Here is a 23806-nt window from a genome sequence, read left to right as displayed (position 1 = left end):
TTCATGCAAAAAATTCTTCAAAACGCCAGGTAAACTCCATGCAGCTCTAAAACACTGATATGGAGACCCCTCCATGGGGTGTTCCACACACCTTGCACATTCCGGCCATTCTACACAGCGCCTCTGCCCAGACTGGATGCATCTGTGGTGACGACCTCCCTTCTGGTGTTACTGTCCAGCGCTACACTGGGCCAGCTGTTTCTACCAAGAGAGTGCCCTTAGACAGAGTTGAGAAACTGTCAATAGGCAGTCACGATTCAACACGGGCTGGAAGACCCTACGGTTTAACCAGGCCTGCAGAGAGCGCATGTGCAGGAGACCCAATGGAAGGGTCTGGGAAGCTGCTGCCATCAGGCCCAAAAGTTTCTGAAACATTACTACCATGAGCTCTCTGTTGAGCTGAAAAAGTTCTAAACAAGCGGCAAATACTCTGCACTCTGCCGTCCGACAGTGGCCAGCATGGACCCGGAGTCCAGACACACTCCGAGATTGGAGGCTGTCTGGGAAGGTGTGAGCTGGATCTTCACATGATTCACTGTAAGGCCCAATCATCAAAGCTGTCCGGTGACAAGTTCTATGTGGGCCTTTGTTTGTGCTGGAGACAAGGCACAAATTAGCCAGTCACCCAGACATTTGAGTACTCTGATGCCTTTGAGTCTCAATGGTCCCAAAATAGCTTCCATGCCCTTCGAAAACTCAAAGCAAACTCTTAGGGCTGCTGTTTAGCCTGTGGCTTAGCCTGCACCTTCTGTCTTTGAGTAGGGTGGCAGAACCTATTATGGCCTCCTTGGCAAGCAGCCGCGGGCTGGTCACGAGCATTACCTCTGGCAGCGGGCGCAACCGGTTGTGCTGGTTTTTGGGGCTTCTGGGACCTAGGATGCCAGTTTGCCGCTGGTTTACATGCTTAGGAACCATCTCCTTAATGGATTCCCACGCACAATGACAGCGCTGCAGCAGGGTACCAGGATCTGGCACAATTCCCTAGCCGTGCAGTGAATGCCCTGGCTGAATAAGACCTTTTGAGGATCACCTCAGAAACCCGGCACTGCTTGTTAGGGCAGGCAGCGTCCTTGGATAGCAGCACCAAATTAGGTGCCTGGAACAAAGCAGCAATGGAAGCCTCAAGTGACAGAAATTTTTTCCATATCATGCACCCTATGGGCATATTCTCCATCTGCTCAGAGTCTGCCGATCACCTGGAGTAGTGACTCTTCCTCTTCCATGAGGAGGGGAAGGAGAGGAAGAGCACGGGGAGGATGAGGAAGACCGTGAAGACTGTTTCCTGCCTGGGCTACTTTCCTGGGTGCAGAGCCATGGGGTGAGGATGCAGCCACCTCTCTAAGAGAGGGTAATGGGGGAGTGTGCTGATTAGGAGTAAGGGATGCAGAACATCCTTAGAGCTTTGGGATAACCTCTTCAAAAGTGTGCGCTTGGAGAAAGGGGCACAAAATTCGCAGAAGCTTTGATTAACCAGTGCCTCCTTGGCATGCTGTGGCTTCAGGCAGGAAAAGCAGCTGTCATGCTTGTCCTCCTTAGACAGACTGGCCTTGCATGTCTCGCAGGGATAGAACTCGGGCATGATGCAAGGAGCAATGTAATGTATAGTATAGGGATGTACAGCTGTTGCATTAATGTGCATTATAAACACCATATGGAAGATATTAAAATTGAAGAAGGAATCTATGAGAAAGACCTAGGAGTTTAAGTTGACTTGGAAATGTCTTCATCTAGACAATGTGGGGAAGCTATAACAAAAAGGCCAACAGGATGCTCGGATATATAGTAAAAAGTGTTGAATTTAAATCAAGGGAAGTATTGTTAAAACTTTACAATGCATTAGTAAGACCATCTGGAATATTGTGTTCAGTTCTGGTCACTTCGCTACAAAAAGGATATTGCTGCTCTAGAAAGAGTGGTTTAAAAGGCATGTCATATGCAGACAGGCTTAAAGAATTTAATCTATTCAGTCTTGAACAAAGAAGACTACGCTGCGATCTGATTCAAGCATTCAATATTCTAAAAGGTATTGACAATGTCGACCCAAGGGCCTTTTTCGACCTGAAAAAAGAAAAAAGGACCAGGGGTCAAACTGGAGATTAGATAAAGGGGCATTCAGAACAGAAAATAGGAGGCACTTTTTTACACAAAGAATTGACAGTGTCTGGAACCAACTCTCCAGTAATGTTGTGGAAGCTCACACCCTGGGATCCTTCAAGAAGATGCCTGATGAGATTCTGAGATCAATAAGCTACTAACAATCAAACGAGCATGATGGGCTGAATGGCCTCCTCTCGTTTGTAAACTTTCTTATGTGCTTATGTTCGTATGCCTCAATCTGCTTCTATAGGGTCAAGAACCGAGCAAGACCGGTTTGGCACCGTGCGGTGTACCAAACACCGGTTCGTTGACTTTGGCACCGGTACCAGTTCAGAACAGGGTCGGTTCGGTACTGGGTCAGTTTGGCACCGGTTCACTGACTTTGGTACAGGTTCGGTTCGCTGTCAGTTCGGTGGTTTCAGCAGCAGGTCGGTTCGGTAGCTTTAGCACCAGGTCGGTGTACTTAACAACGGTTCAGTACGAGTCCACTGGGTCGCAGCTACCGGTCAGTTCGGTACCAGTGCTGTATCCTCGGTCCCGGTCCGGTACGGGTCCACCAGGTAGCAGTCACTGTATGTGGCAACGTACAAGAATGCCCACCTGCAAAAGCCACTGGCAAAACCACTCAAGAAGTACCAACACGAGACTGAAGTAAGCCTGCTTGTTAGAATGAACTAACAGCCCTCGCAATGGTAATGCTAAAATAGCTGGTCACCAAAACGGCATCAAGAAACTGTGGCTGTAATTGCAAGCAACAGCAAGTCGAAGCGAGTACCTCAGTTCTGCGAAGTGCTACTGAGCCCAGCAGCTGCTATTGCTGCATGTGTGCAGAGCACCACGTTACAGACAGGCCTGCACGTGATATCTGTAAAACACAGAAAAAAAACACAATGAGAATTTTCTCTCAACAAAAAACAGTAGTATAACAATTACATAAATAATATAAACCGTCTCATATGGTGCTAAAGCGAGAAAAAAAAACAAGCTCTAACTGGAGTTATGCAGCCTGAGGGGAGAGGACAAAGTCAGATGACTTATGTTGCTGGGTCCCTGGAAAGGAGCGACTCGCTGGCTTCACACGGGGCACACGGCCGCAGTGGCAAGTAACTAGCAACAGGCAGAAATTTCGTTTATACTCCTAATAAGAATTAATGATGAGGTACATTTTTTGCTGGTCCCTTGAAATTTGTATTAATGAGAATTAACTGAATATGAATACAAAACCAAAATAATGCTACATCTCTACATGTTAAGCACATGTCACCAACTTTCAGGTGCAGTGTGGGAAAGCTGTGCAATGTTTGCAAGACCTCAATTTATAGATTAATTTACAGATTCCCTTTCTCCTAGAATACATCCATAATGTCTTTGAGAGAATAATCATGCTAAAAGTACTAGTCTTAAACATTATCGCTTTTCTACCCTAGCAATGGGACACTGCTTCACTAGAAATTACACAGACCTCCTGCTTGAACTCTCAAGAGAAGGACCATTCAGAAACCTTTTTGTCAACAGGGTGTCAGTTGTAGGCATCAGTTGTAGCCAGTTCCCAAAAGGCAATTTTAAAACCATTTTGGTGTGTAAACAAAACAAAGTCTCAGAAAAGGTACTTTTTCAGAAGTACGTCATGCCTAAAATGCAAGGTGTCGTACATCAACCACATCAACACACCAACAGGCCTAACAACGACTAACAACCTTTGTCACAACTAGGTGCTTCTGCAGGCCCAAAAAGACAAACCATGTGCCACAGATTCTACTGTCCTTATTCACCGGAAAACCCCAAACCTTCAGTTCCCATCTTTTTATCAGACAGAATGCATCAAAGTCAAAGATTGTGGTATCTGAGCTGTTTTTGTTTTTGTTTTGTTTTGGGTTTTTTTTTTGGTTTTTTTAATGTATTTATTAAACCAGGAACCCACTTTACAAAAACACTAACAATGAACCAGAGTTACAAAATGTGGAGCAGTACATCTTAATATAAACACTGCTCCACATTTAAGACGAAAAAATTGACAATAGAAGGAGAATTGTGTAATCTGTGGTTGTGTCTCTCTTTGACCAAAGGATGGTTGAGAATGTCAAGCTCCTGTTAGCACGAGGAATCCAACAAGTGGTACTTTTTTTTTTTTTTTAATGCAAACTGTCTGAGGATGTTGAGCTGACACGTATTTATGGGTCAGTTCTAAATATGTAAATAAACTCACTTGCAGTTGTCCAGAAGCTGTCACTTCCCTGAACAGTGAAACCAGAACATGCAAAACCACCACTTTGTTTAAAAAAAAAAAGAAAAAGTATACCACATGCTCATATTCAACACTGTACATCCTACAACAGGAAAACTAAAACACTCTTTAGTCTTCAAGTTGCATCGAAATGTCTGCCACCAAAATATTTAGCACACACAGTAAAGGTATTGTAGATTCCACCTCCCACTAAACAGCTTTCATTAAAGATGCTGAAGTTGATCTGAAGTTCTAGATGCAAGATCCAACAGCCTGAGTCAATGAAAAGCAGAGTTACACACACTGGATCCCAAGCACAATTCCATTAAGATACTTTTCAGTAGCACTTAGTAAGGGTGCAAATGTGCATCTTGTTTAACCCTTCTATTTTAGTATCTAATAAGCAGAGACAATGCAAGCTTCAAGCCTTCTTGGGATGCCCCTCCCTCTTAAAAGAGTGAGGGAGCTGTTCTTTTGAGGCTGCCTGCACATTGATGTTCAGTGTTAGTGTTTGAACTGAATTGAATAAGAGGAGAGCTGAGAACATCAAACTCATTTATTATACAAACCCATATCCCTACAGGATGATTACAAGCTAGTGCAGGGATGGCCAATCATAGTCCTGGAGGGCCATTCCATAATTAACTACTTCAGGGTCTGGTTGGAGGTTTGACTGGTTCAATTAAGCAATTTAGAACAGGGTTATAACAAAGACCAGGAGTGGCAGGGGCACCTCTAGTGCTCAACTAGTGCATTACACCACTTCTGTAACAATTGCTTTTTCCTCTGAGGGTTTGGTACATGTGAAATGAGTTTGGTAGTTAACTTATCCCTGTGAAATTTGAACTGGGTTATCCTGCATTAAGGTGTAGAAGTCAGTCAAAGGTGTGATTGTAAATATTGTTTGTCTCTTTACAATATTGCTTGTCCATTTCCTTTAACTGTAAAAGTTCTTAAAGAAAATAGGAGCATTCAGATCATTTTGATATGTGGATGTGCAGATAGACACAGGGGGGTGGTCACATGGTTATCGTAACCTGTACATAATTTTGCTTACGATGCCTCACTTATGAGACATCCTGTGGTTTGGTAACTCAATTTACCACACCATTTCCAGTTTTAAATAGCTTAAAGCTACAGTCTGTACCTTCAAAGCAGTCCCTAGTCAACTTTGTGTATGAATAATTCAGAAATAAAAAAAGGAACTGCTGGAAACTAATAAAGACCTGTTCAGGATAACTGACAATATGGTTTGTCAACCCCTGTTGTGAGCAATAATAAACAGTGTTATTTCAGTGCTGTTTCTGGTTCACTTTGCAACAGGATGCTGGGCAGAAAGCAGGTGCTGTTAATGTTAGTAATAAACAGAGTTTAAAAAAAAAACAAAACAAAAAAAAACAACAACACACACACACAACCTGAGTGCACACCTGCCCCTCCAGATCCCACAAATCCCCATCAGTTTTATTCAGATCATTAACATTAACCCAACCCCTTTCCCCAGGAATTTAGTGTTGTAAAGTCCACCTCATTTTCACCATTACCCTATTTCTCTTATGGTTTAAAATTGACATGCCTCTGATTTCAAACGGCAACCAAACAGAGAGGGAATGTGGTGGTCTTATTGCTTGAACATTGCGAAGGACTGGCATTTATAGCTGGCATCCTTCCGAATGAGTCAGTAATCTCTATCTTGACTTTATAGGGATACTTTACATTTATGTCTAAAAAAAACCTTGATAGGGGAATAAGATTTTTTTTATTCTGGTACACAATTATATATGAACACAAGCACATTGGTGTTTGAGGACTTTGTATTGACTGCCATATCACAATCTAAGTTATAAGTCTAAATATTCCTAGTTGTCGACCCCTATCTCATGTAAATTATATATATATATATATATATATATATATATATATATATATATATATATATATATATATATATATATATATATACACACACACACACACACACACACACACACACACACACACACACATACATACATACATACATACATGCATACATAAAGTGCCTATAGAAAGTCTACAGCCCCTTGAACTTTTTTCACATTTTGTTGTGTCACAGTCTCAGAGTTTCATGCATTTAAATGAGGATTTTTTTCCCACTTACCTACCCACCATACTCCACACTGTTAAGGGGGAAAAAGTTTTTACTGAGAAAAAAAGTATATATAAAAAATACAAAACTGAAAGATCATAATTGGATAAGTCTCCATCCCCTTGAGTTAATACTTGGTGGAAACACCTCTGGCAGCAATTACAGCTGTGAGTCTGTTGGGATAGGTCTCTACCAACTTTGCACACCTAGATTTGGCAATATTTGACCATTCTTCTTTACAAAACTGTTCAAGTTCTGTCAAGTTCCTTGGGGGACGTTAATGGACAGCAATCTTCAAGTCATGCCACAAATTTTCAATTGGATTTAGTCGGGGCTCTGACTGGGCCACTCAAGGGCATTTACCTTTTTGTTCCTTAGCCACTCCAATGTAGCTTTGGCTGTGTTGTCATGCTGAATGGTGAACTTCCGTCCCAGTTTCAGCTTTCTTGACGAGGGCAGCAGGTTTTCCTCAAGGACTTCTTTGTACTTTGCTCCATTCATTTTCTCTTCTATGCTGACAAGTGCACCAGTCCCTGCCGATGAGAAATATCCCCATAACATGACGCTGCCACCACCACGCTTTGCATTTAGGCCAAAAAGTTCCACTTTAGTTTCATCAGACCACAAAAATTTTTGCCACATGGCTACAGAATCTTCTGAGTGTTTTTTTTTTTTATTTTTGCATACTTGAAACGTGATTCAAGGTGGGCTTTCTTGAGTAATGGCTTCCTTCTTGCCACCCTACCATACAGGCCAGATTTGTGGAGTGTTTGGGATACTGTTGTCACATCCACACTTTGACCAGTCTTGGCCATAAAAGAGTGTAGCTTTTGCAAAGTTGCCATTGGCCTCTTGGTAGCCTCTATGATCAGTCTCCTTCTTGCTCGGTCATCCAGTTTGGAGGGACGGCCTGATCTAGGCAGGGTCTTGGGGCCATACACCTTCCACTTCTTAATAATCGTCTTGACCGTGCTCCAAGGGATATTCAAGGCCTTTGATATTTTTTTATACCCATCCCCTGATCTGTGCCTTTCAACAACTTTGTCCTGGAGTTTTTCTGAAAGCGCCTTGGTGCTCATGGTTGAGTCTTTGCTTTGAAATGTACTACCCAGCAGAGGGAACCTACAGGAACTGCTGAATTTATCCTGAAATGATGTGAATCACTACAATTTAACACAGGTGGAGGCCACTTAACCTGGTGTGTGATTTTGAAGGCGAATGGTTACACCTGAGCTAATTTAGGATTGCTATTACAAGGGGGGTGGACACTTATCCAACCAAGCTATTTCAGTTTTTTTTTGTAATTAATTTTCGAAAAAATTTCTAGAATATTTTTTTCACTTGGAATTTGTGGGGTAGGATGTGTATATATATATATATATATATATATATATATATATATATATATATAGACACACACACACACACACACACACACACACACACACACACACACACACACACACACACACACACATATATATATTTAAAATCATGGCTTAAGTTAACTTTTTAAGGCAGTATTGAGGTATTTGCTAACCGTCTGGAAAGTATGTAGCAAAATGGTCTTATTCGATAGTGGTTTATTTGACTAATAATTATATATAAAAAATAATTTAAAAAATAAACACCTAACTACTGTTTTGAATAGACTGAATATCTCAAACTATCATAGGCCTATATTTTTATCAGAAAGTATTTATTGAAACCACCTTTGCTCAAGCAAGTAATGAAACTAATGCATTTCTTTGTTGAAATGCATTTTGTTTTATCCTTAAGTTATAGGGATTTAAACCGGTGACCTTCTGGTTACAAACCCTGGATTTTAACCACTGGACCACACTGCCACTCTGAGTTTACATACTGGGGCTGATTAATTCTTATCAGAACCTTGGATGGGTGAAACTACTTGCTTCCATTCCTGGGAAAAACATCTTGTCGTGCTCATCATCAGTTGTGTGTGTGTGATTTTGATAAACAAGAACACAGCTGTAACTCTAAGCATACAGCTGCAAAGAGCAAGTAGTGTTTGAGTCACCCTTGGGTACACAGTCTGATTGTTTTGTACGTGAGCTCATTCCAGCAAGACTATCCCATCATCTCAGATGAAGCCCCTCTCTGCCACACCTAATATATTATATAAAGAAATAAATTAACAATTTGAAACTGAACTGTTTGCTATTGATTTGCTTCAGAAAAAGAAACAGATTAAGTGAATGGTTGCAGCATTTTGATGATCTCAGTTAGCTTAAGCAGAAATTGGTCCTTATGACATAAAACACTCTTGCTTTTGTTCACAGCCATGTTTAGAGAACAGCACTGGTTTGTGGGATGTTGCTGAGCTGAGTACATAATGGTTGCAGTAGACACTACATGGTCACATCAAAAGTATCACCTTTCTGACTGTTTATCAAGGTATTCAATAGATTTTTATTCCAGTTATAGAAAAATAAGCATCATTGTAATGCTCATTTATCAAACCTTTTTTTAGTTTTTAAAGTTTTAATTTGCCCTAGTGCAAAGCTTCCATCACTTTTGAAAACTAGCAGAAAGCAACTACAAATGTACATTCTATGCAACAAAAATGTTTATTACTAGTTTGGTTTTTGTCAAACAGCCCCATCCCCACATTTGTTCTTGTTTCTTTTTTTAATAAACTTTGCACTAGAGCAATAGTAAATCTGTCCCTTTGTATACATCTTATCAGTTGGAAATGTGGTGTCAGTTTCTGAAAAAAGACACACAGAGTATCCCAGCAATAACACCATCCAACTGCCTGGAGACCTGTTCCCTGCACGCCTTCACTGACCTGGGTTTGCTTTGGGCCTCCTTGGTGCCAAACCAGCCCTTGTGCTTCTCCTCAGGGTACTGGCCAGCGGGGCTCATTTTGTCTCCACTCTTGACCATCTCGTTCCCCTTCGACTCTTTCTTCCCCCCGAACAAGTGCAGTTTGTGCTTCTCGTGTTCCTCTTTCTTCACCTCTTCTGCATGCTTCTCACTGTCCGGTTCCATGTTGGCCATAGAGATGATCGGGGTGGCGATCTGTACTGGTTTGCCTTTTTTATGACCAGGTGTGGCTTTGGTGGAATCCTCCTGATCTCCAAGTGGTGCTACCAGCTTGCCTGTCTTGTCCAGGGACCACCGCCGGGTGATCAAGTCAGCTTTGGGGGTCTCCTCGTTCTTCTTGGTGAGGTTCTGAAGGGAGAGTGAGAGAGTGGAGGATTTCTGAAGCACTCCCAGAGTGACCTTTGGCAATGTGGAGGGGGCAGGAGTGTCCACTGCGTAGACGTGGCTGCCGTTGATGCACAGGGAAGACTGAGAGAGCGGGATGTCCTTGGCCTTCAGTTTCTCCACCTCTCTGGGCTGGGGCATGGCGATGACCTGGCTCACCTCGTCGCTGAACGTCCTCTTGTGGGTCAGTAGCTTTGGAGAAGGCTGGCTGGTGTGAACTGAGGAAAGGGAGACACAAAGAAGCTGGTGAGACGTATACAAATATTGAAAACGGTATGTAGGTCTACTGATCTCTCCTTTTTCTTTTCATCTAAATGTCTTTATGACTGTTTTACATTAAACAGTGAATTGTGTCTTTCTATTGTTATACTAGTAAATTTGAATGTACCTTTTTCTTTCCTACTTTCACCTGAAGAAGAGACCTTTGAGGTCTTGAAAGCTTGTGAATACTTATTATTTAGTTAGTCTAATCAAATGTATCACATCTCCTTCTCTTTGTCTATCTTCTCTGGACTAATACGGCTACCATTTCATCTATCATGTACCTATCTGAAAGTCTACTTTCCAAATAGGCCCCTATCTACAGAAAGTCCCCCACCCTCCGCAAAATAAGAATACATTTTAGTATGTTATCACTAAGCCTGACCAAGCAAGTGATGTTAACCTTAGTCGATATCTTAAGGCAGAAAATATATAAATATTGAATGTACAGAGTGTTCACAAAGTCCTTCTGCATTACCTCAACAGACCATCAGTTCTGAAACTGAAATCTCATAAGAAACCAGGGTGCCACTCAACCCATTAATACTCGTCCAACACTACTCCAAATATCAAGTCAGTTCTTAAAGGATCCTATACCCCTCTCCATAAAAAAATGTAATCCTCTCATGTAATCATGCAGAATGTATTTATGCATTTGTTTTATTATTACAGTATTATTGTAATGCTATACTACCCAGAGGTCACATCTTTTGTCTGGGAGTTTGTGTGTGTGTGTGTGTGTGTGTGTGTGTGTGTGTGTGTGTGTGTGGATGATGGAAGGGCCCACACTTTAATGTACATTCTTACAATCCAGCTCAGGTCACAGGTGAGGAAAAAGTCTCCCACCCTCCTTCCTAAATCTTCCCCAAATGCCTTCATTCCCTCACTGTGCTGCCCATGAATTTGGACTTTGAAACCAAGTTCTTTGAGTTGTCTTACCGGGGCTGTCTGCCAGGCTGCTGCTGATGCTGGGGGAGTTGGAGAGGTCAGACACGACCACACTGATCCCTGCAGTGGGGCTTAGACTGCCCCCCTGTGAGGACGACACACTGCTCCCTGAGGCCAGGGACGTGTTGGAGCGGCTGTCCGACAACTTGCGCAGCTTGGGCTTCTTGAAGAAGCCCCTCATTCCGCTCCTCTTGCCCTCCTCGTGCTCTTCATCATCCTGTTCCTCACCCCTGTGGCTGGTACTGCGGCCCCCCGTCTCGCTCAGAACCCCTATCTCACTGGGCACGACGGCCGAGGAAGACTCCACCTCTCCTCTCTTCTTCCCCTTCATCTTGTCCTTGAATTTGCCAAACGTGGAGCGGTGCTTGTCCTTCATGGACAGATCGAACATGCTCGCTGTCAGGTTGTTGTGAGTGAATTGCATGGTCACCTGGATCTCGCCTCGTTCCTTCTCTTTCTTCCCAGACTTGGAGTGCAGCTTGTACCACCTGAGGAGATAAACATGCATCAGAATCTCTCTCTCTCTCTCTCTCTCTCTCTCTCTCTCTCTCTCTCTCTCGGGATTGTGGGAGGGGCCTGTGAGCAAAGAGCAAGGAGCAGTGAACTGTGCGAGCGGTGAACTGTATTAGTAAATTTAAATTAGTTTAAATATATGAATAAATTTGTTTTCTATATACGTTTGTTTTAATATCTGCAAACCTTTAGTCAGCGTGTACATCTGAACTCGTGTCTCCAAGTCAGCCCCCCTGTACCACCCGATTATAGACAGACTACAAGATATTAGCACAGAAAATCAGTCATCAAATCTTAATAAAAGCTAAAGAAATGGCAGGCATCTAAAGACAAGTTACTAAACATATTTGGAGTACTGTTTTATACACATTATCAGAGAGCTGCCTCACCTGTTGCAGAGTGCAGGATGACCTGGGTGTTTGCTGGGAGACCCATCAGTTTTGAAAGACATACCTTTGGGTTGAATAACCCTCTCCTTCCCCTAAACAACCCCCCCCCCCCCCCCCTCTCTCACACAGGTTAGTATTTCAGGATTCTAAAAAGGTCTGGCATTGTTGAGTCTGTTGCCATTTCATTTCCAGCTGCATCCTCTGGAAAAGTATTAGAAAGGGTTAACTGTGAACTCCTTTTATGATTTTAACCCTTTTCTGCCCCATACCTATTCAATGCCTATTTTCTCAATGTGAAATATATTGGACATTGGGCAGCATACAGCACTTCCTCCAATTTCACAATGAAAATGCATCAAAAAGAAAGCGAATGAGACAAACTACGGTAATTTAAAAAAGTTAATCATTAACCAGTTTTAGATATTGTGATGCATTTTTCTTAAAACTATGATCTTTAGTTGCTTTTGTATGTTTTCATTTGAAAATGAAATGTGACAATAGGGCCTTATCGGGCAATTTTATTCTGCAATTTTGAATACTGGTTTTGGATACTGTTTTAATTCTGGAAACTGGTGTTAAATTGCATTGGCTTTTACGTTTTACTCAGTTCTGTGCATGGGTAACATCTTGCTGTTGGGTCGTTAATAGGGAATTTTACATAATGCTACAACACAAACTGCATTTAAAAGTACATATTGTATTACAGTCCACATCTCCACAGTCGTCTCTTTTGGCAAGTGACATTTTCAGAATCATATCGTTCTGAATTAAAACTGTTGGAAATATAGTACTGTACCAACAAAATCAACTACAGTTCATCTAAATGGAAACCTAAACTTATTTTAAAACACAGTTCTTTCAACTATGTATTTTTGATATTACATCTTTTTGTGTTCCGTAAAAAATAGACAAGGGTTGGAACGGGCCACAATGAAATAATCAGATATGCGTCACACTCGTTTAACCATCACTGAAGTCAACATTTTAAAGGGTCAGACATGCGAGTGCTGACTAATGTAGTCTGTGCATTATTTTTTATTGGTTATGAGATCTTGTTTATGTAACCAGCACTGCTGTTATGGATTATGACCCTGCCAGTGAGTTGAGGTTACAAGCTCTATACCTGGCACTGCAAACTAGCCTCAGTTTGTCTACATGGCAAATTCTAGAATCTAACTGGCCAGTCTAGTATTTAAAGTCATGTGTTCTATTCAGCACTTATTTTTTACCATGTCCAATATCTCCCGAGGTATTCCACATTCAAATGGTTCCTTTGTAATGAGAAACGAGATATGTGTTCAAGCTCAGCCTCCACCCTTTTATAAATCTCTTGAGGAAACTGTCCTGAACAGCTTATGTACAGTATATTACAATGAACTGGTGTATAGCACTGCCCTGTACTCCAAACCTTAACATTTACATGCAGTGCCCTGTACACAGAAACTGTAAACAGTGAAGGCGTCTAAAAGTGTGTTAAAACTTCTGCAGAGCGCCTACTCGTTACCTTTAAATAATTTAAATATATGATTTATTTGTTCTTTAGAACTGCTCTCATCTGCAATATGATACTCTGTAATGTGCTATTTTGTAACAATTGTATGTCGCCCCGGAAAAGGGCACCTGCTAAAAAATAAATAATAAAAAATTAACAGTTACTATTAAATATAACAAAGTATGCCCATTACTGGCTTCTCCCATTACTCTTAGCAGAAATCAGCAGGCAAGTATTGGTTTACACAAAACATTTTTGTGGATAACCAGAGAATAAGCATGGTACAGCAATACTTAAATACATAAAAACCTGAGAAAATGTTTTTGAGAGGCCATTGGCCCATCCTAGCTCCTCCGGTTCCTAGACGCTAAAAGATCTGAGTATTATCAAGTTGGGTCTTAAAGAATCTGAGTGATTCTGCTCAACAACATAACTAGGTAGCTCATTCCATACCATCAGCACTGTGTGAAGACATGTCTCCTTCCCTCTATAATAATAATAAAATAATAATAATAATAATAATAATAATAATAATAAATAATAATAAACTTTATTTTATATAGCAAGTAGGTGAACAGAGGGAACACGTAACAATCCAAGATCAGTTGAGCGAAGGTTGTGTGAAGGGGTGTACACTGATAAGAGATCAGATAAATACTCTGGAGCCAAAACATGGAAAGCCTTAAAAAGTAAGAAGTACAATTTTAAAATCAACTCAAAACCTGACAGGCAACCAGTTCAGGGCCTCTAGAACAGGAGTGATATGATCCCTTGCACATGACCCTGTCAGGACACGAGCTACTGAGTTCTGAACATGTTGTAATTTGAACAGCGTGCTTTTGGAGACGCCTGCAAGCAGAATGTTACAATAATCAATCCTCAAAAAAACATACGCATGAACCAGCTTTTCAGCTACAGAAGCAGAAAGCATAGGTCATACCCTTTCTAAGGTGGAAAAATGATGCCTTAACAGTATTTTGCACATGAGGGTCAAAAGTTAATCCAAGAACAAAAATAAACTCCCAGATTTCTAATTTTGGAACTAAAATCAAGCACAGTACCATCAACTGACAAGTTTACAGCATTGGTTTTAGGTAACTGGTGGGCAGTTCCTAGCAACATAACCTGTCTTGTCACAGTTAAGATACAGAAAGTTTTGTGACATCTAATCTTAATATCAGAAATGCAATCAGCAAGCACAGAGGCAACAACATCAGATTTAGTATGCACATAATTTGGGTGTCATCTGCATAAAAATGATAATCTTAGTATGTGACCAAAGGGAAACATGTAAATACTAAATAGTAGAGGGTCCAAAATTGAGCCTTTTGGAACACCAGATGTTACCAGCCCAACCTCAAATCTAAAACCGCCAAGAGAGACAAAGTGTTGTTGCCCAGTAAAATAAGACTGAAACCATTTTAGTGCAATGCCAGAAATGCCAAACAAACCTTCTAACCTATCAAGTAAGATAACATGATTTACAGTGTAGAATGCAGCACTAAGATCCAAAAGAATTAAAATTGATAACGCAAATTGATAATGTACTTGTCAAAAACTAGATTGCAAAGGTCACAGATATTTGCAGTTACATGACAGCTCGCTCTAATATTTTAGCAAGACAGGGCAGACTTGAGATGGGACGACATCCAAAGCCTTGTTAACTTTTTTAGGCACTAGAATGACTGTCGCCTTTTTAAAAGCAGCCTATCTCCACCTAATGTCAAACAATGTCCTTCAGTCCTGGTTTCTGTTGGGGTTGTGGTGAGGCAAGCTAATTTACTAGACTGGAGGCTTGGGATTGAGTCTGGTCCAGGTCAAATCAGAACCAACACATAAGATAACATGGCACAATTTACCCCAACTAACAGTCTTCTTGCGAGACGTCCTGCAGGACTGAATGACTTCACAAAAATAAATACAACAGTTTGACAAGTAAACTAGGACTGTGCATTACAGGATTGGAATGGGTTACCTAGCCATGTTGTTTATGCTGAATCACTGGGATCCTTCAAGACTCAACTTGACAACATTTTGAGATCAATCAGCTACTGGGAAATGCACCAGCTTTGATGGGCCAAATAGACTCCTCTCATGCGTAAATTTTCTTATGTTTTTATGAGTTGCAGTTCAAATTACAATACAGTTAAAAAAAATAATAAAGAGCTAAAAGAGGGAGTGTTGCAAAACCTAAAAAAAGAAGCAGCAAACATCTCTCTGGTCAGTGGAGCTGTACTTTGCAGGCGTGGTGCAAGGGCATTTCCTGCTGATAAGACCCAGTGCTTTCACCACCGGATCCATTTATACATCCCGTGTAGCAACAACATGAAAAAGATAGAGGACAGAGTGACAACGGACATCTATAAAACTGATTCAGAGACCAGCTTTCCTGTTAAACTGGGTTAGATAAGTTACCACTTACAAACAAGTGAACTGCAGAACTATTTCCCAAGGACAGAAAACACATCAGATAATTGTATTCAGGGAAAAAAAAAGGGAATTTGCAATACTTTATTGCTTGTTCATAGCATACAAATGTCCGGTATATACAAACACTGTACACAAACATATACTGTACAGCTGTATAAATTTAACACAGAAGATTGTTTTATCCAAGGAATTTCAGAAGGTGCAGGACAGTAAGTATAAATTAGGTACAGTACAGTAAATGGTGCAGCATAATTAGTCACTGACCTTTTTTATTCTATACAGGTTATGGCAACAGAACATTTAACATTTTACTTTGTTAAGACTGAAGTTATTTCAAAGTACACAAATAAATAGTTTTCGAGAATAATCTTTTACAGCATCTGAACTCTTACAGTACTGTAGTGTTACAAACAGGTTTTGAAATATTATAATGCAATGATGTCTTAAGCAACACGAATGCCTACAGAAAAAAAATAAATGCAAACCACGGAATTTTTGAAGAAGCGCCAATAGTGACAAAAGAAAGTTCTCATTTACACTCTGTAATGTTCCAACATGTTCAAAAAAAAAAAAGAATGCAATTCCTATAAGGTTCTAGCAGTCGTGAAGAATTCCATTCACAGGAAGTGAATGATTATAGTAACCAGTACTAGAAATACCACAGACAGAGTTTAATGGAACTAAAACTAGTGAAGTATTACTAACAGATCAGGTCCTTTGTGTCTTTTACAATTAGTTCTCCCATAGTTTAGACTTGTGTGCATATTACTTTCAGCAAAGCAACACTCACAAATATCTCAAATAAATGTTAGTAAAAGCAGCAGTAATTGCTTAGTTTTAGAGATTCTCAATATATTAGATAAAAATGTCTTGCGCCCATAGGTAACAAAGTTCTTCAACTGTTTAAAAAGAAAAGTAAATACAGTAAGTATGGGGGACAATGCCTGGGATTTATAGTTCATGGCGCTAACAAAATTCCTGTAAATCTCTCAAAAGTATTCATCCCCCTTGGACTTTTCCACATTTTATTGTGTTACAACATGGAATCAAAATGGATTTAATTAGGAGTTTTTGCCACTGATCAACACAAAAAAAAACCACAGTTAAAGTGAAAAATAAAATCTACAAATTGTTCTAAATTAATTACAAATACAAAACAGAAAATAATTGATTGCATAAGTATTCACCCCCTTGAGTCAATGTTTGGTAGAGGCACCTTTGGCAGCAATCACAGCTATGAGTCTATTTGGATAAGTATCTACCAGCTTTGCATAACTGGACACTGCAATTTGTGCCCATTCTTCTTTACAAAATTGTTCAAGCTGGATGAGGACCTTTAGTGAACAGCAATTTTCAGCTCTTTCCACATATTCTCAATTGGATTGAGGTCCAGGCTTTGACTGGGCCACTCCAGGACATTGACCTTTTTGTTTTTAAACCACTCCAGTGTGGCTTTAGCTATATGCTTGGTCATTGTCCTGCTGGAAGATGAATCTTTTCCCAAGCCCCAGGTCTCTTGCAGACTTCAGTAGGTTTTCCTCCAGGATTTCTCTGTACTTTTCTGCATCCGTTTTGCCATCTTTCTTCACAAGCTTTCCAGGCCCTGACACAGAGAAGCATACCTATATCATGAGGCTGCCAGCACCACGCTTCACGGTAGGGATGGTGTTCTCAGGATGATGTGTGGTGTTAGGCTTGCACCAAACATAGCGCTTAGCATTGAGGCCAAAAAGCTCTATTTTGGTCTCATCAGACCATAGAATCTTCTTCCACTTGGTCTCAGAGTCTCTCACATGCCTTCTGACAAACTCTAGCCGAGATTTGATGTGAGTTTTTTTCAACAATGGCTTTCTTTTTGCCACTCTCCCATAAAGGCCAGTTTTGTTATTGTTACCATATGCACAATGTCTCCCAGCTCAGCCGTGAAAGACTGTAACTCCTTTAGAGTTGCCATAGGCCTCTTGGTGGCCTCCCTGACTAGTACCCTTCTTGCCCGGACACTCGGTTTTTGAGGACAGCCTGTTCTAGACAGATTCACAGTTGTGCCATATTCTCTCCATTACCTAATAATAGACTTTACTGTGCTCCGGGGGATATTCAATGCCTTGGAAATGTTCTAATATCCTACCCCTGATTTGTGCTTTTGAAGAACCTTATTCCAGATTTGCTTTGAATGTTCCTTCATCTTCATGATGTAGTTTTTGTTAGGAAATGTACTAACCAACTGTGGGACCTCCCAGAGACAGGTGTATTTAACCTGAAATCATGTGAACCACCTTAACTGCACACAGGTGGACTCCATTCAACTAATTATGTGACTTCTAAAGACAATTGGTTGCACCAGAGCTTATTTAGGTATGTCATAGCAAAGGGGGTGAATACAATCAATTATTTTCTGTTTTAAATTTGTAATTAGAACAATTTGTAGATTTTTTCAAAAATGCTGTTGTGAAAAAAATGCATGGCGAGTGGTCCTTGGGAAAAATCCAAACACCAAGGTGGACCATACATTGAAAAAGGTTGTGAACCACTGGTCTACACAAACAGCAGTACAGTACACTGTCTGTCATTTAATTAGCCAGTGGCCTCCTAAAGCACAGCTGACAAGGCAAATATTCCACATGGGGGTGACCTATACTACCCAATATATCTCTTGAAAAGCATTTTTATTTGGCAAACTGTTTGAAATACCTCTCAGTTTAGTCTTGACTTGAAGCATCCATAAAAGAGGTGGCGGACTGTATTTAATGACCATATAGAAGCTGTGCTAACCAATCTGTAGCATAGCCTCAATGATGTTATAGAACGCACTACATTCTTTAAAGAGGTAAAACCGAAAACGGCTTCCCTCTGTTTTATTGCACAAGCTGGAAATGACTCCTCTGTCCTGTTTGGGAAACAATGGATAGTACCTGGACCTCTGCCAAGTTCTTTCATACTGCTGGACTATGGGCAAGTGGGGATATTAAAATTAAAAGTAAATAGCACAAGGACATGAAGAAATATCAGATTATTTAGTCATGTTACAGAAACTCAGTTCATTCCTTGAACCAGATTAACATGCCATGCAGTATATTATATGAAATCCATATTAACACTAGAACCACCACGGCAGTCACTTTCAAGGTTTGAGGTTTTCAAAATTAAATTACTCTGCGTGTCTGAAAGGTATGCAGTTGTCCCTTTATGATTTTTCCTAAATACATGTATTAAATACCCTGACAGCGTCTGAAAGGCAGGATCACAAAAATAACGTTATAATCCTGCACACCTAGAACCCCAGACAATACATTTTTATTTTAAATATAACCTACACTCCTCTCTCTCTCTCTCTCTCTCTCAGACCTGGCAGCCATCAATTCCTTAGTTTTGTACAAGGAACGCACCAGGAAAAATATCAGCAGGAGAGATTTCATATTGAAGCTAGCCACAGCGCTTCGGTAAATCATTTCAATCAGAAAACTGCAACGCAGCAGGCAAATGCAGCTCAACCTGGATTCAGTGCTGCCTCGACTGACACATTCAAGAGAAAACATATGTTACTTTCATTTTAAATTAAAAAATACTTTCGTTTTCACAGTTTTGTATGTACATATACCTGTTTACACCTGTTTATACACTAGCTTCTTTAGAAATGCTTATAACACTATGTAACACAATTTTTGTTCCTGGGTAGTAAGTGTTATTTCCTAATTGCTTATGCCTCAAAAGTATAGAAAATGGCTATTATTCCCCACAAACTTTGCTTTTGTGACCAGGACAGTGATATTTCCAAATATCACTATTTCCTATGGGAAAACGGGCAAATGTGTGTCTTTTCGTTCACATAAAGTCAGAAAAAAACAACATATGAATCTAAATTAACATGTATTTATACTAAAGTAATACAAAAATGACTACAAAAGATTTAGAAGTGAGTAGTTTTTCGAGATTTATGATTATACTGTATTTATAGTAAGTATTTGCTTCCAATCTCTATTTTAATTTAGTTTTACTTGTATGGACAATTAAGGTTACTGAATAACAAACTACGTACTTCCCTGCGAATGAGCCCCTTCCCAGGGGAACACGCACTGAGCATTCAGCACCACACGAATTCTGATTTTCTGTTTGCCTTCCTTTTTTTCCTGTCCTGGCATCCACCCGCAGCCTCCTCCAACCCCACAGGTAAAGTGTAATACTCTGTTATGTACTTTGTGCAATTGTTAAATTTAAAACAAATTCATATACATTTAAATAAACATAGCATATAATATTATTGTTTTTGTTGCAGTTGTTAATAAGAAAGTCCTGCTTTATTCCAGGACTCCTTTAAAACACGGCAGCTTGTTAAAAGTTATTGTTATTTTATAAGGGATGGGACATGAACCATCACAAGTGTAAAACATCAAAATAAATCAGACTTCAATTCTGTACTGTACACGTCCCTAAATGGTTTATCTGCCTCACAAAAAGAGAAAAGCCTCCCCTCTGGTGTGGGACTTGATCTTTCTTTCTGTTCAGGCCCCACTTCCTTCACGCAACACTTCTTTGAAAACAGTAAATTGATTTGTCACCATGCCCAAAGGCAAACAAGTTTACCCAGATCCAGAAATTACAAACTATGCATTTTTTGCTGAAATTGACCTGCCTCATTGTCGGATCTCCAATTTAGATACAATGGAACAAACACGAACTCTGTGTCTTTGGGTACCCAGCATGTATCTAAATTCAAAATTTACGGCCTATTATCAATGGCATCTAATGCTACTTAGCCAAAATGTTACCATTCAAGTAAGGGAATATCTTAGCAAGGCACTTTGTGTTCCCTAGGCACTGAGAAAATCAGATGAGATGGCAAATGACCAGAAAAGTGCACTTCCCATGAGGTAGGGTCTTTAAGATACTCTAAGACAGTCACCCCCTCTAATCTAACTCACAGATCCACGTCCAGTGGAGGATAGGGCCGAGTCTGATTTGAGACCTCAGAAAACCAGAAAAGGATGTTAAGAGACTGCTGTAACTGCAGGACCAGTCCTACCTCAATTGAATGTCATTTTAAGCATGAAAACTGTATGCTATTACTCAGGCTAAAAAATACAGAGATAGGGCCACCTAAGGCTGTTTCATCATAAATATTGTAAGCTTCAGACATGTTCCAAAAACCCATTTGATCTGTATTGCTAAAAACATGAAACCACTTGGCACGGCAACAACAGCTTTCACCTCAAAGTATTTTTACAGTTCTTTTTCTCTTGAAAATAGACTCCTGCACCATTCACCTGCTAGTTTGAAGGCTTTTTCCAGGTTTTTGCACTGATATGTTACCAGGTATGTAACTGATGGAACTTGACAGCTTGTATAAAAAGACGGTATTCCAAACGTCGCTAAAAAAGGCATAGTTAGTCATCCCATACCAGCCTACCCAAACAAGTTATTACTGTACTGTATATTGACAGAGCACACAAACACACAGATTAGAGAAAGTAAGAAAAAAAAATACTCTGGCTTCACTGAAGTTTTAAATGGCAACTTTACAAAACAGTTCATTTTCCTCTCCCACTCAACCCCCACCCCCCTCTTCGTTTTTGTCCAGTTTGAAAAAATAAGCACCCTACTGTGCCTGAGCATACTATTTACATTACTCTTTTACATTTAGGGAAACAGGCATGGAAATAAACTTAAGCAAGTCACTTAATCTCCTTGTGCTCCGTCTTTGGGCTGAGACGTTGCACGTGCCTCTGCAGCTGATGTATAGTTCATGCACCCAATTCTCTGTAAGCTGCCCTGGATAAAGGTGTCTGCTAAGTAAATAATATGATTATGTATACTTGATTTAGATTTGTATAACTCATTATTAATACAAACACCAAATACACGAGGTACTCCACACATCTACTTTTAATAGCTGCATTTTTTTTTTGTTTTTGCATATTTTCCAGCATATATGGACTGCCTCCTTATAAGGGGTTCTGGGCTATTTGATGAAACAATGTAACATGGGAAAACTGTAAAGTCTAGGTAGCCACATTTATTACACTCCGTTTTGTTTCTGCAAGAACACTGATGAATCCTGGAAAACCCCAAAATGCGATGGACTGTGTTCAATTTCTAATCTAACTCACCAGCAAAAAATATAATAATAATGCCTGCTTTCACAGGAAGGCTTGAATTAATGTACTGCATCCAAATGATACAAGGAGAGACCATGCGGTACTGGCACCAATACCAACTGTATTTTAGGAATTCGTTTCCATTACAAATCTGTTTGACTGGCTTGCAGTTCAAGTTTTGGGGGTGGAGGTTCTGGAATGTTCTGTTAGTGCCTTTGAAGTGATACAGAGGCAAGCACTATTGAGCACGAAACCGACTGACTGCACAGCATGGAATTCAGCGTTGTTCACCTGTGAAATGTCTTGGGCAGCAGTGACTAGATAGTCATGAATTCCACATTCATACGCTACTGCGTTATTGCACTGTAGCTTTATCACACAAGACCAATCAGTCTAAGCAGATCGGCTCGCTCAGTTATTTGAAAAATGTACCAAGGTCAGCTCTATATAAAATCATGCCAAAACCAAAAAAAAAAAAAAAAAAAAAAAGGAAAGGAAAAGGGCTATTACAGCCCCACCCTGGTAAAACTATTTCTTCATTCTGCTTGACATTGCAAGAGATTTTTACACGGATGCATGCTTTTAATTACAAAATCCTCTCTGGCCTAAATCCTCTCTGGCCTAAACAATGTCCCCATGATGGGGTGAGGAAATAACATTGTTATTAAAAGACATCCCCCCTGTGGCCTGTTCTAAAGATGTTATGGCCCCGTGCTGTTTCTAGAGTAGACTACAGACTAAATCTTTTTTTTTTTTTTTTTTTTTTTTTTTTTTTTCAAACAAATTTTTTTCATACAATGTAGGCTTTTTTTTTTTTCTTAATCCAATGTATCAACTATATTAAAGGATATTCAGAAATATACTTACTAAGTGTTAATCCCCAAATCCTGTATTGTAATAGTCATTTTAAATGGAGAACGGATATCAGATGAGGAGCCAAGACATTACAGTCCGTGCTGGGAATGGAGTCTCATTTGTCCATTCTCCTCCATAAATCAATATCATATTTCTAAGGCTTCATGTAGCAGAACGTATACCTGGACCGGTAGGTATGCACTCTATTTAATATAATAATTTAGTTAATGTAAACATTTATTTATACTCTATAGTGGTCCAATGACGACATCATTTATTGATTTATTATAATCTGTACCTTTAATTACTGTTGGGAATTTATGAACAGTTCCAGCTTTATGCATACTTGTATAACACTTTCTGTTAATAAAACTAACTACTTGTTGAAGCCTTGTCAAACAGTACCAAGACTTTTATTTTTAGTCAGTGGCACTAAAATATATGGAAATGCCCAGCTGTACTCCATATGTCAATATCGGGATCTCACAATATTGAATTTGGGGATCATCTCAGAATATCCCTTAAATATCTGAAGCAAGATAAACAAAGCTTTAAAGGCAGTGTCTTGTTGCACACAACTACAGTAAGTAAATTAGATGAAGGTTTGAACTACTGCAGAAGCCAATGCTTTTATGTGTTATAAAATACATCCATACTATAGACTTGTAGCCAAAAAATATTACAAACTCCTTCTCAAAGCCAGAGCTCGGTTTGAGAACCACTGCCTTATATCTCAGCACGCCAGCACAGCTTTCAGACAGGAATTACTTAAGCCACCAGCAATAACATAAAATAAACAATTACATAACATGTGAAACAAACTGCTGATGGTTCTATGGGAGCTGCAAAGCATTTGGGGCTGATTGAGAATCCAAACAAACAGCCTCCCCAAACAAAGTTCTGGAATGTGAGCAGCTAACGCCCCAGGCATATGCGACGAGTTCAGGAGCTACGGAAAGGACCGTCTTGGGAGATGTTACAGCTAAAACCTGTGACTATCTGAATCTCAGGCAGCTGTGCACCCAGGATTAGAACACCTGAACTGCCCAGTACTGGAGTAACTGCATCCCATGTAACTTGCAGACAAGAGTTTTGACAAGTGTGGTTTTCAATGTCTGTTCAATTTTAAAAAGTTTCTTTTCAGTT

General features: G+C 40.0%; 1 protein-coding gene across 3 annotated transcripts in view; it reads right to left on the bottom strand.

Moving 5' to 3' along the window:
- The window catches only part of LOC121294236 (rab11 family-interacting protein 5-like), a 56705-nt gene that overhangs the window by 19241 nt on the left and 13658 nt on the right, over positions 1 to 23806 (bottom strand). For all 3 annotated transcript variants that reach the window (XM_041217817.1, XM_041217818.1, XM_041217821.1), the window contains exons 2-3: positions 10881 to 11377; positions 9259 to 9898 (exon numbers count right to left, since the gene is read on the bottom strand). In XM_041217817.1, coding sequence (XP_041073751.1) covers positions 9259 to 9898; positions 10881 to 11377 — 1137 coding nt within the window. The remainder of the gene's footprint in view (positions 1 to 9258; positions 9899 to 10880; positions 11378 to 23806) is intronic.

Source organism: Polyodon spathula, chromosome 2 (genome assembly GCF_017654505.1).
Source record: "Polyodon spathula isolate WHYD16114869_AA chromosome 2, ASM1765450v1, whole genome shotgun sequence".
NCBI lineage: Eukaryota > Metazoa > Chordata > Actinopteri > Acipenseriformes > Polyodontidae > Polyodon > Polyodon spathula.
Note: the sequence above shows the minus strand (reverse complement) of the source record. Positions and strands in the feature narration are given on the sequence as shown.